Source organism: Miniopterus schreibersii (assembly GCF_964146895.1).
Source record: "Miniopterus schreibersii genome assembly, chromosome: 4".
Classification (NCBI taxonomy): domain Eukaryota; kingdom Metazoa; phylum Chordata; class Mammalia; order Chiroptera; family Miniopteridae; genus Miniopterus; species Miniopterus schreibersii.
In genome coordinates, this window is record NC_138105.1 from 11,772,262 (window position 1) to 11,787,629 (window position 15,368).

The window sequence follows — 15,368 nt, forward strand, 5'->3', positions numbered from 1 at the left end:
ACTCTGGCATAAGGGTTATTCTAGGCTGATTATTTTTAAGGAAGAGCAGACAAAGGAAAAGCTCTGAACACTGAGTAGAAGTCACCCTTTGTAAGAAGCATTTACATTTATAAGGAAAGTCTCCATTTATAAGGATGTCTCCCTCTTGGTACCATGAAGAAAGTGAAGGATGACTCTCAAACTCTGGGAACTATTATCAGTGGAGAAAGTAAGGACGTAATCTGCGTAAGGACCTTACCTTTGTTTCCCTTGCTTTTCTTGACCCTCCCATAACTGTCCCCCATCCCAACGTCGTCTTTTGTCTTTAGCTGGAGACATTATTTAAGGTGGTGGCTTGGGCCATTTGGAGAATTACTTGTACATTACTTAGGACCTGGGGCTCTCCCGCGTGAACAGGAGCTATACGTGTTGTTAAACTTGTTTGTCTTTCCCGTGTTTATCTGTCGTTTATTACTGGGGGGAGGGGTGTCAGCCAAGAACCTAGAAGGTTAAGGAAAAATTATTTTTCCTCCCCACAGCTGCTTAAGAATAGGAACAGTGAGTGAGTAGCAGGGTTGGGCTGTGACCCAGGTCCAGCAACTCCCTGCCCAGCGATCCTGCTTTATGTCAGGTTTTCACCCTCAATTTGGCAATTTAGATAAATAATGTCTTACGTTACTTGTTACATTAATAACAAGTAATGTTATTCCTGACACTTATCCAAAACAAAGGTCTTGAAATATGCCCTTTGATGTAGAAATTTAACCCATGTAGGCATACTGTACAAAGACAGGTGGTCAACCCATGCACAGTTCTGCATGACTATCCAGCATGCAGCCGAAACCAAAGAAAAAACACACAAAGTGCAGCAAAGCAAACTGAGGCTATGACACAGCTTCGGGTTGGCAGATGTCGGCACTCTACCAACTACATTTGTATTTGAGTCCAGTAGGTGGGGACTATTCACAGGTGAGTCCTGTGCTCGCGCTTCTTATAACAGAGATGCAACTACACACCTTCTGTTAACCATTAATGACAGCTCCACAGCCATCTTTCAGAGTATTCTGAATCAAAGGTGAAGATGGGGTGCACTTACCTTTTGGGGTTGCCCTTTAGATGCACAAGCTAGAGAACAGGGTCGGAATAAGCACTGGGTGGCATAAATGAAATGGGCTTTTCCCCTTCTACTTTTTGAAGGAAAGATCAGAGTCTGAATGGGTTCATCCAGGGGAAGAAGCTTTCAGGATCTGAGGGAGCTGTTTGTGGCTGTATCTTTACTTTTGAATAATTCCAGTGCTTGGGCTTGTCCGAGCCTTGAAAGATACTGAGACTTTTATTTGTACTTTACATGGTACTTTACATCGTTTGATTCCCTCCTCCACTCTATTCCCAGGACTTGCCATGTGCTTTTTCTGAATATTATCTAGGGCTGCTTCTCTGAAGGGAACCAACACAGAGCTGTATCACCTCTTGTCCCTTAGAGCAGGACATTGGATATAGCCTATCACCAACACACACACACACACACACGGTTTAAATGAATTCCAAACTGACAACTTTTAGAAGTAACACAGCTTGTACCTGAGTATAGGAGATGCTCTCTGTTGGTTTAGTTAACTAGATAGTGTTTTGTTAAGGAGATAGAAATAGAAGTATGCAAGATAAAAAGCATTGGTTCCTTGCAAAGCCTTTTCACTCTATGCAGTCTTCCTAACAAGAGGTGTTCCTGTAATCATGGCTCTGATTAGCTCTCTCTGGTGCACGTGGCAGAAAATAGTGGACATCGAGCAATTAATCAAATCAGGATAGGTATTAATCACCAACTTCTCTTTTGCTACTGTTTCTCTCTTGACAAAATGCATGCTGTCTCACTGGCTTGCTACATGGCCATCATTTTAAATTTGCTCATTGGGTTTAGATGAGCAAAATATACCAATGTATATTGCTATTGTTAAAAACGGAACTCAGCTGAGCAAATTTGAAGATCTAATTGGTGTTATTAAATGATTCATGAATTGGGCAGCATCTCAGCCAGCAAGCAGAGAGTAATACAAAACAGAAGGCTTTTAAAGAGAGAAGAGCGGGGCAAGGAAGTCATAGTAAAAGCAAAATAAAAGTTTATTGGCGGAAAGTAAGAGTTTCAGGTGATAACGACTTTTCATTGGCTGAGCTGCAGCATTTTCCATTGGCTGGGCTTGTTGCTGGGTAAGAAGAAAATCTCCCTTTGTCTCGCAGGGGCACTAAAGTAGATACATCTTCCTGCTGGAGATACAACACCATCTCTCCCTGTTTGGAGCAAGGCATGAGAACTCCCTCCATAGGCCTTCCTCGCACCAATTTTAGTTGAGATTTCCTTTATCAGTTTCCACACTATGAATATATAAGGTTTTCCCCATGTTGTAACATGTTTCAGTGAGATTAACTTCAGTTAGCTTTTAATTGGTTTCCCTTAGTTTGAGTTTTTTTCTTTCTCAGCTGTATACAAATACAATATTGATTTTCTAGTATATTATGCAGGACTCTTTTGGTTGCAGATAATGGCTGGAACCCAAGTCAAACTGGCTTATGGAGGGAAAAAAAAAGAATTTGTTCGTTCATTCAAGTATAAAACTGTTTTAAGATACTGCTGAAACTTAAGCCTCAAATGATGTCATCAGAACACTGGTATTCTCTCTGTTGCAACTCTTCCTTCCTTTGGCTTAGCTTCCCTCTCAGGCTTTCCCCCACACATTGGCAATGGTGGCCACCAAGAACTTAAAATCGAAAGTCCATCAGTTTAGCAACATCAGGGAGGAGAGAGACTCTTCCTAGCAAAAATCTCAGGTCTGGTTTTCACTAGTCTAGCAGATGAGCTAATTCATTATGGCCAGGGAATGGACCGTTCTGATCGGCCAGTCCTGGTCATGTGCTCGTCACTGGAGCTGGGGGCTGAAGCATGCAAGGGGTAGTTCTGCAAAGAAAAATCAAGGCACTGTTTTCTAAGAAAGAGGGAGTCGAGGATCAGCAGACAATTACAGCAAATGCCCACTTTTACCAGATTTCCTTGCTCTTGTGGGAGGAAATTTGGTACGACAAGAACTATTGCAAGACAAGGCTTGAGTTTTGGAATTCACAGGCCTGGATTCTAGTCCCAGTTTGGTCAGTTAACCCCTTGGACCTTTAGTCTCTTCATCTAACAGTAGAGATAAAAACTCAGAGGTTGGAAGAGAAGGGAAAGGGACAGTGTTTGGCACTTGTTAACACTCAGTGAAGGGTGACTTAATAAAATGAAATGGTTTTCGCTGCTTTAAAAAATTACAGTATTGTACCCTGGGATGGTTCGTGCATTACGTCCCAGTGAGAAAGTCACAAATTCTCAAACCTCAGTTTCTGCATTTGCAAAATGAATTAACCACTTAGATGACTCAACAAATATATATAAAGCGAATCTATCAGACATTTTTCTAGACACTGAAGATTGATCAAGATATAACTATATGCTCTCGAAACTTACATTCTAGTGAGAGAGACAGATCACTAATAAAGGAGCAATTGAGTATTTGTAGCTTGTGTGCTATAAGATAAAATAGAGTGGGTGAAGGGGATTGAAACTTACAGAAAGTGAGGTCTGAAATTGTACTTCGATGACCAACGAAGATGTCCATGGGGAGTAACAGTTGAGCAGAGTCTCTAAGAACCTGAGGGACTGATCTACACCGTAGCATTCTAGGGAGAAGATACAGTGAGTGAAGAAACGCTGGGCTGAGAGCCTACTTTCATGGTCAGGGAAAGTAGCAAGACCTGTGTGCTGGAGGGCAGTGAGGGGGTAGGCCAGCCATGGCTAAAGTTGGGATTGGAGAGGAGCTGGGGCCAGATCATGTCAGGTCTGGTTGGCCGTGATATGAGTTGGCGTTTCCTTCTAAGTGTGACCAGAAGCCACTAGAATTTTAAGAATATTACTCTGGCTACTGTGGGGAGAAGAGATGACAGTGGAGCAAGCAGGAGACCAATTAGGAGGGTGAGGCAGTCACCCAGGGCAGGGAGATACGCTCGCTTGCTTTGGCCAGGATGTTGGTTCTGGAGGTAGTGAGAAAAATCAGGCCAGGGAATCATTTTTAAAGTGGAGAGAATGAGTTTGCTGATAGTTTGGTTGTAGGGTGTGAGAAGAGGCAGCTTGGTCTCAGTCACTGGGCAAATGCTGGAGCTGTGTACTGACACGGAGAACTCCAGGGGAGGAGTAGGTGTTTGTGCTGGGAGTGGGACATGAAGAGTTCGGCTGGAAATGCTTTTTAGCCATCCAAGTTGTAATGTCAGGTAGGCGATAAGGGTCTGGGAAAGGCCTAGGCTGGAGCTATTGTTTTGGGAACCTTCAGTGACTAGGTGGCATTTTAAGCCATGGCCAGGGATGTGACTTCAGGAATGACTTTCAGATGGAGGAGGGAGGAGGGAGCCCTGCCACTTCAATTACTAGGGCTTTGTCCGTATGTATTGCAAATACTTTTATTCCAAATTTAAACGTAAAAGAGATAAAAGCTGACAGAGCTGCTTTACTTGAGGTCAGAGTCAGGGTTCAGAGACCTGCAGGCCGAGCCTTCCCCACCCCTGCTGCAGACCCAGAAATGCCCACAGGAGCCTCTGTTGGTGTCAGAGGCTCCAAGGAGCAAACACTGTAGGACCCAATGAGCTCTGCACCCTCCCAGCTCCAGGTGGTCTGCCGCGCTCTTCTTGGCTGCCGGGGGCGTGTGTTTGGTCCACCCCAGAGCCCAGGCTGAGTTTCATGGCTCTGTTATGTAGATAAACAGATTTACAGTTTCGTCTTGGTTCAATTTGATTAGAAAACCAGCAGATGGAATTATAGAATATCAGAGCTGGAAGTGAACCCAGAGATCATCTCTTATTTTCGAGAAGTGGGTGATGAAGCTCAGAATGAAAAAGGGACTTGCTCGGGGTAACCCCAGGAGCAACAGACCAGGCTCTGCCTCTATGCTCTCTGATTCATCATGTTGTGGAGCAAATGTGTTGAAAAGCAGGAATTCTTCTGAAAAATAAAACTGTACAGTTTAGAGCTGGTTTAGTGAATATCAGTGGGTGTCCATCTGTTAAAGGGTGTAAGGTCTTCTGAGAGTCTGTGCTGGAGGAACTTTTGAGAGTTTGAAAGTCAGCTCCCCTTCCACTGGGAGATCTTAGCCGGGGGTTTATGGAGGGGCCTCAAGGAAACGTGGGCTCCCCAGAAAGTGTGCATGTATGTGCCCATCTATTTTTTTTCTGGGTAGAAAGTTCTCAGGAGCTTACTAGATTCTCAAAAGGATACATGATTACTCTCAAAACGAGTTTTAAAAAATATGAAAAGCTTTATAGGAAACAAAGGGACTGACCATTTTAGGTAATGTACTATTTTAATCATAACAATGTAGTTACCTATTTTCACTAGCTAGTGTCCTAATGCGGATCATATAAATAAGCTGTTTCCAGGAAGAACAAAAAATAAACTGATTAACACAGAGTCAAAAGAAGTACCTGTATGTTTTAATCTGCAGGAGATCAGTCACACATAAAAACCCCTTTTGCAACACTCAGCGGTGCCCTACCTCGGTGAGCCAATAGCTTTTTGCTGTGGTATTGTTTATTAAATGGTTTACTGATACTCTACAAAAGTCTTAATAAATAGGAAGCGATGACCACTTGGCATTCCCCCCCTTACCAAGGACTTTTATTTACCTACATCACCGGATTGTCTAACTTTCATTTCTTGCCGCGTTACAGGACCCTGTGGGTACTGAAGGCCAGCTCACCCATGCCTAGTTCCTGTAATGGACGAACTGGACGCTAATGTGAGGTACGTGGCATTTCTGTATATATTGTGCTATCAATTATGGTCATGTGGACTACAAGGCCTCTGTAACAAAGCTAATGGATGCGGATTTTCTTCAACATTTCTTATAGAATCATGAGTGTGGTTCTGTTCGATTATAAGTGGGTTTTTTTCACTTCTGCTTAAGTGATAAGTAAATATGGCTCTAAATGTTTCCAGAGGCCTATACTAACGTCTGCACTATGGGAGATATGTTATATGAAAGTAGACACTCATCTCTGTAATAGGAAGAAAGAAGATGTATTTAATAGCATAAAATAATGTAATATCTGTTCAGCTAAACTTTGAATGTATGTTTAAATGGCTATTTATAGCAGTTCTCATTGGCCCACTCCTTTTTTCAACCAGGTCATTAGATTATGGGACGTGATGGTTGCATGGTGTAGTTATGTAAAGCCCAACGCTTTGTGTTTTGTTTTCCTGTAATTTCCTGCTGCCCTTGGAGATCAAATAATACGATGGCTCCTGGGAAGTTATTTCTTTAAAGGTTTGCTGCAATTTTATTTGGCACAACCCAATAGTGCGAGGAAGTTGTATCCAATAAGGCGTAAGTGTTATGGATTGGCACTTGAGGCTGAGGAATAGGGGGAGATACTGAGAGCTGGAAGGCTTTTTAAGAAAATAAATTCCTGGCCAGCCAGTGCTGCTCAGTGGTTGAGCATCGACCTAGGATCCAGGAGATCACTGTTTGATTCCCAGTCAGGGCACATGCCCGGGTTGCGGGCTCGATCCCCAGTGGGGGGAGTTCAGGAGTCAGCCGATCAATGATTCTCTCATCATTGATGTTTCTATCTCTCTCTCCCTCTCCCTTCCTCTCTCTGAAATTAATTTCTAAAAATACATGTTGCCCAGCCGGGCGTGGCTCAGCGGTTGAGCGTCGACCTGGGATCCAGGCGATCGGGGTTCAATTCCCGGTCAGGGCACATGCCCGGGTTGTGGGCTTGATCAGTGACTCTCTCATCATTGATGTTTCTGTCTCTCTCTCTCCCTCTCCTTTCCTCTCTCTGAAATCAATAAAGATATATTTTTAAAAAAAATAAAAATACATGTTTAAAAATAAAATAATAGAATAAAATAAATTCCTCGTATAATCACAGGACAGTGTTTGTTTCCCTTGGGACCTGTAGAAAAGCACGTTCGGGTATAGACCGGGGGCACTGTGCCTGTGTGTCTGTGACAGAAACGCCAGTGTAATGTGACTGGGCTCCCACAGGTGTACTGAACTTGGGGATTCCTTAAGGATAGAATGTGTCTCACACATGGTCCCCGGCACACGGTGAGTATTTAGTAAAGGGTTGCTGATCAGCCCGTCTTTGATGTTACTGCATGTATGTCAAATGAGGCTGAGTTCTGTCGCACCTTGATGCGCAAAGAGGCTCTGACTACTTAGCAATAACACACTTTACATTCTCAACAGAAGCATCGTGGACTTTGTTTCCCCAGCGCGCTGATCTGGTGCAGAGCCGTAGGACTTTAATACACATTTTTAGGCTGGTGCCATGTGTTTAATTTTCCCCTAAAAGTCTGTGACGCCGTTTGTCCCGAGAGAGCAGGGTGGAATCTAGAGAATCTCCATGTGATTTTAGTTCAGTGAAAGGCCAAAGTGAGCAATGTGAATGGTGATGTTATGAGGTTGTTTTAATTTTAGACACTGTATCAAACTGCGCCAGTTGGTTAAAATGCACTTCTTTAGGGATAATTCAGATAGTACGGTCCCTAACCTTTGTAGCTTTTTAACATTTATTTATAGCAGCATTGGATTCTAATGGCAGAATACAATTCAATTAAATGAACATTTGCCTCGGGCGCTGTCTGTCTTGTATCGCTCAAGATACAGGATGATATTCCCTCCCCAGAATCTTATCTGTGGACCATCCACTCTGTCGGATTTCTGTCCTGACCCCATTAACATGTGCCCAACCTTGCCCACTCCCTGTCTCTACCCACAATACTAGTAACATGCAAATGCCGCAGACTTTCCACCCGAACCTCCCTCAGTCCGGTCTCTGGCGGGGTCCATGATCAAGGATGTATTTTAGGTTCACATTTACCAAATTGTGATACATGGATCTCTGGTAATACATAATGATTTTAGGTAGTATATGAACATCTTTTTATTTTAAGGTGAATATTTATTTTAAGGTTAACTGTCTTGTTGTGATGAGTAATACTATTTTGCACACTTACCATAGTGATGTCAAGGTTCTTTTGAAAATACAGTTATTTAAAATTGAAAAATAAGTGTATTTAAAGAAAATGTTATGTAATTTAAAAATATTCAGCCCTAGCCAGTTTGGCTCAGTGGTTAGAGTGTCGGCTGTAGACCGAAGGGTCCTGGGTTCGATTCCAGCCAAGGGCACGTACCTGGGTTGCAGGTTGGATTCCTGGCCCTGGTAAGGGCTCGTGCAGGAGGCAACCAATCAATGTGTCCCTCTCACGTCGATCTCTCTCTCTCTCTCTCCCCCTTCCACTCTCTCTGAAAAGCAATGGAAAAAATATCCTCGAGTGAAGATTAAAAAAAATATTTATTAACAAATAAATGAATGCAAAAAATATCACAAGGGTAGTATGCAGATGACCAGGGTCTAGAAACTGATATTCTGGTTTATCAATAGATAGAGTAAATTTTATTACTTTAAGAGCAGAAACCAGAAATTCATTTTTTTTGGTAAGAAAATGTCTTCACTTGGTAAAATGCCTATATAAAGTGTGAGCTGAAGGGCCCAAATCCCTGGCACAAAAGAGGAGTTTTTTTTTTACATGCTTTCAAGATGGGAAAAATGAGTGAATGGAGGAGGGAGCAAGAAGGCTGGAGAAGAGACAAGGCTCAGAGAAGGAGAGTCGGGGCTCTGCTTGGAAAGGGTGAAGCACCCAGTGCGAGGGTGGCTGTAGAGGCTCGGGGAGTAGTCCGGTTGCACCTTTATCTGCTGCTCTGTTTCAAATGTGTCTGAGAGGTCTGCTGACCCTCCCGGGATCCAGCTCTTCAGTAAAACTTTTTAGCTTGGCTAGGAATTGAGTGTTGGGTGTTTACTGCATGTGAGGGCATCGTGAGCTATGAACTGAACATGCACTGTCTCGTTCGATTTTTAAAACAATCCTACAAGGCACATGCCATTATTACATCCGCTTTACGCCGTGTGGTAACCAAGGCACAGAGAGGTCCAGTGACCTACTCAAGGTCAGATGACCACACCGCCTACTGTGTGTGTGTATGTGTGTGAGTGTGTGCCGGTGAGATGCTGACATGCCTGTCTGGGTAGATGTGATTTACACGAGAGAATGCAGAACGGACACCCAGAAGACACAGGAGGGCAGAAGACTAGACAAATGCCCAGGGAAATTCAGAAATCTGAGCAAAAGTTTGAGATTTCGACGAGCTGTAGCATTGAGGGACTCCAGCCAATTTTTCTCAGGCATCAGGGGACAGAGAGGTTCTCGCTGACATTTACAGCCAAATAAAACGTCTAACATGTAAGTATTTTGTCAGGCCATCCCGGCCACTTCTTTTTTTGATCATTTGGTTTCACTGAACGGGTTTTGTTAGTTCAGTTTGACCCTCACTGTTACATATCTGTCGGTGCTCTTGGCTACAGCGGCAGACACGAACTTGCTAAAATGACTCAAAGGTAATTTTGGAGACGCTACAATGTACAGGCTCAGAGAATTAAGGAAAACATGCTGGAGGACAGGGCTTGCAAATAAACCAGAACCTTTCGAGTTCTTGTTGCGGTTGGAAGTGGAACAATGGCCAAGGCCGGGGACAGTGGTCAGCACATTTCTGCATCGTGGGTAAGGACCAAGCAGGTCCTCTTTCTGTTTGCTGTCCAGAGGCAGGGGCCTGGGGAGTGACATCTGAATGGTCAGGCCAAGTCTTGTGGCCACTTGCCGGTCAGCTTTCATAAGGGGAGGCAGGTCCCACTCAGGAAGATGTCATACAACAGAGGAAAGTTCAGTCCTCCAAAGATTTTGGTGCTTTTTAAGAAGGGGCACTAGAGGCTGGGTAGCCGACAGGTGACCAGTGTCCAACTTTCCTTGTTTTGTAGCAGTTGGATTTATCGATGGTGTTTAAATAATGCTGCTCCCTGTTTGTTATGTGCTCATTAAGCACCTAAACTATGCGTGAGGAAGTTAACCTAAGTGCCTGTTCTTAAGGATCCCGTGGTCTTAGCTAAAGGACTCTCACACAAATAGAATTTGATATAATAACCAAAGAGCCCCGATAGTGAGATATACAGCGAGCTGCGTTCTCTCTGAGCTCTGCGGTAGGACTTAAAAAAAAAAAGAAATACTGGGGCTCAATTTCAGAATTATGAGAAACATTACTAGCATTTTTCCTTCAGGGCATCTGCTGTAGCGAGCAGTCGATGTAGGACGGACTGACTCAGGATGAAAAGCCAGCAGTGAATCAGGCCCTGGTGAGTCCCTTCCTACGGTAAACAGCGTCTCACAAACTTAGCAGTCAGTAGGCAGCTCTTTGCAGACGATCTGACACCCACCTGATGCCGTTTTTTGGTCTGTTTGCTTCTTGTTGGGGCTCTGGAGGAGACAGCTGCTTTTTTTTTTTTTTGAAGGGCTGGAGAAAGGAAAATGGAAACAGTGGCTTTGGCGACTTTTCAGCAGGAGCTCTTTGTAGGACCCCACGGGCCTGCGTTTGGGCAGTGAGCCTGGTGGCGCCTTACCCCGGGGCTGTGCCCAGCCCTCAACGCTGCCCACTGTGGCTTATTGCCTGACTTCAGAGATGGCCCCTGCCTGCTTTTTATTTTTGTTTTGGTTGAAGATCAGATTCTTCCCACTGGCAGGTGGCTTTCCTCGGCTTAAGCGTGATCCCTGAAGGCAATCCGGGTCCCTGTCCTTTCCTGCCTGCTGTTTATTACAGCTAAAAAGTCTCTGCTTTCTAAGATTTTTTGGTATCAACTTCTAGTTCCAGAATGTACAGGGTTCAGGTAGGAGGTTAGTCAGTGGAGGAAAGTCCAAATATATTCAGACTCTTTCTTTGAAGATTTCTCAGGAAAATAGCCCCAGGCTCTGAGTGGGGAAAATGTTTATTTTTATCTCTTTTCTTTTGACCTGTGGCTTCCTCCTACCCTGACTCATCTCTTTGCTCCGTGGGCTCTTTGCGCTCTCCTGCTACCCTGCCTCTCTCTAATAAGAACACCTTGGTTTAAGAATCTTTTTCTCCTCTGCAGAATAACTGTTGTGCTTTCTCATTAATGTTTCTCATTTAAAAACCAAAACAAGCATCTTATAGGAATGATGAATCACATTTTCCTCTCTTCGTTAAGGTTTCTGGGAAACTCAGAGCCAAACGTGTAATTACCACTGGGATGTATAAAAGATTCTCCACGCAGCCCTGGCTGGTTCGGCTCAGTGATCAGAGTGTCGGCCCGCGGACTGAAGGGTCCCGGGTTTGACTCCGGCCAAGGGCACGTACCTTGGTCACAGGCTCGATCCCCAGTGCTGGTCGGTGTATGAGCGGGAGGCCACCGATGGGTGTGTCTCTCTCACATCAATGTCTCTCTCTCCCTCTCTCTCTCCCACTTCTCTCTGAAAAGCAATATCCTCAGGTGAAGATTAAAAATAAAAGATCTCCAGGCACTCACAACAGTGGTTCTGACCTGCCTTCGTTTTCATTTTTCCAACGCCTTCTGTCACTTCATCTCGTTTCCATTGCTTTCTTAACACTGTGCTATATTGTTTATTTTTGTAAGCCACTTCAGGGAAGGAAGGACAGGAGGGAGAGGAAAGGGAGGAAGGAATTCAAGGAGGACCCCATTTCCAGGGAGGGGAATCTGCTGGGCCTCCCCCTTTGGTAGGGTTTGACGCCTCGCCCTGGGGAGCCACCCGGCAGTTTAAACAGCAGCTCAAAAGGCAAGCTTTTGTATAAAACACAGAACAGATGAATAAATACTAAAAGTTGAATACTTTAATTTTTTCTTTTTATTTATTTTATAGAGAGAAAGGGAGAGGGAGGGAGAGAGAGAGGAACATTCGTTGGTTGATTCTTGTGTGTGCCCTGACCGGGGATCGAACCCACAACCTTGGCGTATCGGGAGGACACTCTAACCAACTGAGCTCCCCAGCCAGGGCCCCAAAGTTGAAGACTTTATGAAACGCAAACTCTTGATGTAAATGCAGTCACCTGAGGTTCATGTGCGATGACATGGATTAAAGCTATACCAAAGGTCAGTAGCTGACTGAATTAATTACCCAGTTGCTTTAATTTTGTCACGGAACTACGGTGAAGTTCATTACTTGAAATCAAGAAATGAATGAATTGGAAATCAATGTGAGTACAAGGCTTAATTGAAATGATCCAGTTCTGGCAAAGAGAAAAAGAGCAGTTTTTAAAATAAAGGAGTTAACTTTTGGCTTGATTATTAATACTGGTGACAGTGCATATATTTCACTAAAGCCTGAGGATGGAGTTGGAATTTTTAATGCTAAAATCCTAAAGCCTTGAAACAACTGAGTTTCAAATCCATGTGTGCAAATTGGAAAGACTTATCAATATGTAACTGATTTGCAGCAGAGCTCATTGATGTTTGTAAATTCATCGGAACGGTGAATATGGACAACTTTTAGGCAGTGACATGTTTTGCAGGGAATTTCTCTTCAGATTTTGAGATTGTGACCTGCCTTAGCATATAAGGAGAAAGTGAGTGGGCACCGCTAACAAGGAGATGTTTTTATATTGTTTTAGAAATGTAAAAGAGAATAATACTCAGCTTTATCGCTTGGCTGATCACATGGTGATATTTCAGTTGGTCGTTGGGGTAGATCGGGAGCACAGTGAATATGAAGTGGAGGTCCCGCTGTGGTGGAAACCCCTTGTGCTCCATGGAGTCACCGGGGACCTGGAGCTGGAGACCTCAGAGCTACCAGAGGGAGGAAGACACACTTACGCTTCTACAGCACAGGTCTCCTGCAACGTATGGGATTTGCTGGTGGTGAAACCTTGAACTGATTATTTAATCTCTCTAAGCCTTTAGTGTTGGCATCTGAAAATGGGACTTTTGTGAGGATTATAAGTAATGTAGGTAAAACTCTTAACATAGTAAATCACTCACAGTGGGCATTGAACATATTAGGTATCATCATAATGATCATAATAATGGTGGGATATAGGCTTTTATTACCCCTAGGACTGCTAGTCAGTTATCACGCTCTATAAACTTCTTGATTGCTTAAATTCAGCATCCATTTAATTGACTGACCTTATTTTTAAAAACCAGTTGTTACATTTTTTGACTGTCCCCAATTGTGCCCATTGTCTGGTGAGGAAACAGGATTCCAAAGATGATAGAAGACCTCAGTATTGGGACTTACAAGTGGCATAATTGGGCCGAGACCACGTCTCCTTTATAACCTGTTCAGTCCTGTTTTCTCTTTACTCTGCACCTTCCATGAACTTGGGCACGTTCCCGTCTGGGACCTGGAGGGCCCAGGGCTCCGTCCTGTGTCCTTTGCCTCCTGTGCACTCCTTATGCAATTGATCCCTTGACCGATGACCTCTGTTTAGAGGAAAACACCTCTGACTTGTTTCTTTCTGCTTCTGTACCCGTCAATGACCAGCCGGGAAAATGGAGACTGTTGTGGGTATTTATTTCAAGCAGGGGATTGGTCACAAAGCTCCCTGGAAGGGCAGGAAGAAGGAGTGTTAATCAGAGGTCAGGAAGCTTCATGAGCCCCATCTCTGCCACACATTTGTAGCTTAAGGAGCCACTCGCTGCTGTGCTCACTACTGAGGGCACCTCCAGGTACTGGAGAAAATGGTGCTCTTTTCCCTCTCGCAGTCCAGTTCCCCATTCTGAGCCTCCCAGGTGGGAAACAACCAGAAGGCAGTAGGCAAGGAAGTATGAAGTATGACTAATGTAGTTTTCAGGCTTCTAGCCTCTCCAACAGAAAGGAAAAATCACAGTGCAGCTTCCTTCTGGAGCTCACAGCTCTGGGACTTGGTGCTTGGCCTTCACAAGCCTTAGAGATCACATGTGATCACATTAACACAACCATCCGAACCTCTGCCTCTGGGTCTTCACTTCCTTGACTGCAGGAAGCTATCTTTTGTCCAGTTCCCCTTGTCCAAGTGTTCTTGGGCATTTGATTACTACTAAAAGTGGGTGCTTATAAGTGTCCCTGAATTTGTCCTGCCTCCCAAGCTGGATTCTGCCAACCTCCAGCCTTAACCATTCCACCGAGGGGCTCGTCCGAATCTATCCTGAAGAATGACCAGTCCCTGGCCTCGGGGGCTGTGCCTTGGATCTAGTAAAGCAGAAAGCCTCTTGACACTGCAGAGCTACATTACTGTACATGCAGAGTGAGACGAACATGCGTTCTATGCAGTACTCGATCACGTGGGTGTCCCGCTAAAACTGCTTGAGATGGAATTTTCCAGAAGCCAGAAATACAGAGCTTCCTGTTCTCGAATCTTCTCCCAGGGGTGCGCAGCAGGGCTGGGTCTCGGTGAATGTTGGTCTCAACTGTTACACGTTCTCAGAACTGCCACTCGCGCGCATCATTCTGAGTCTCTTGCCTGGTCCACCCTGGTGAGTCCGGTTCCTTTCCTGTGATGCCTTGTCACCCCTCGCTGAAGCTCATTTCTTTCGGAGTCCTGCCTGCCATCACTAAGCCTTATTTATTTATTTTTTTAAAAGAATAGTTTATTGATTTTTAGAGAGAGCGGAAAGGAGAAGGAGAGAGGGAAACATCGATGTGAGAGTGTAACACGTCCCCGACTGGGGATCAAGCCCGCAACCCTGGCATGTGCCCTGCCTGGGAATCAAACCTGCAGCCTTTCGGTGCACTGGACCACGCCCAACCAACTGAGCCACACTAGCCAGGATGCCAGGTCTTATTTAAATCTTAAATTTCAATAAGGATTTTTCTAGATAGTTCCACTTGTGTAAATCTGTGTATGCAAATAGCCAGGTGGGGACTGAGGTATTGACTAATTTTACAAAACAACCTTTACAAGATCTCTTTGATTCTCAGCTCCAGTCCAGTCAGAATTTCCTCTGGATTTAACAGGACTAGAGTATGGTCTGTACTGAAGGGTCACCTGGATTCCAGAAAACTGGGTCATTATGAGATTCAGGAAGCATATGACTGATGCTGAGTTATTTAAAATCCTTTCCAAGCTCCTTTCAATAATCTGGAGCCTTGGGTAGGGGTTGTAGCTTCTTGAAGTCTCACAAGGCACAGAATACAAAAGAAATGCGAAAGGGTTTCAGTGAGGTTGAGTAATTTTTCTTGAGCCCACACTGCTAACGAGTGATTAACCTCAGACGAAAACCCAAGTCTCTGCTTCTAAAATCACTGCTTTTTTTCAAGTTACTTTCCAGCGTTCCAAAGACAGCAAACTATTTCACGAGGGGTATAGAATTTAGATTAAAATGTTCCTTAATTACACATGCCTAAATCTGAAAACTGGATTTAGACAAGACTAGCAGAATATTAAGTCACTTGCCTTGATCATTTACAAGAATAGTTTGCTAGGGTTCAGAGGTTTGGATGCTCCTTGAAGCATGTGACCTATCTGACC

At 44.1% G+C, this 15,368-nt stretch overlaps 1 protein-coding gene across 1 annotated transcript in view; it reads left to right on the forward strand.

Moving 5' to 3' along the window:
• The window catches only part of HTR4 (5-hydroxytryptamine receptor 4), a 121,479-nt gene that overhangs the window by 14,570 nt on the left and 91,541 nt on the right, over positions 1–15,368 (forward strand). The window contains exon 2 of the mRNA XM_081134729.1: positions 5,722–5,794. Coding sequence (XP_080990855.1) covers positions 5,769–5,794 — 26 coding nt within the window. The 5' untranslated portion in view covers positions 5,722–5,768. The remainder of the gene's footprint in view (positions 1–5,721; positions 5,795–15,368) is intronic.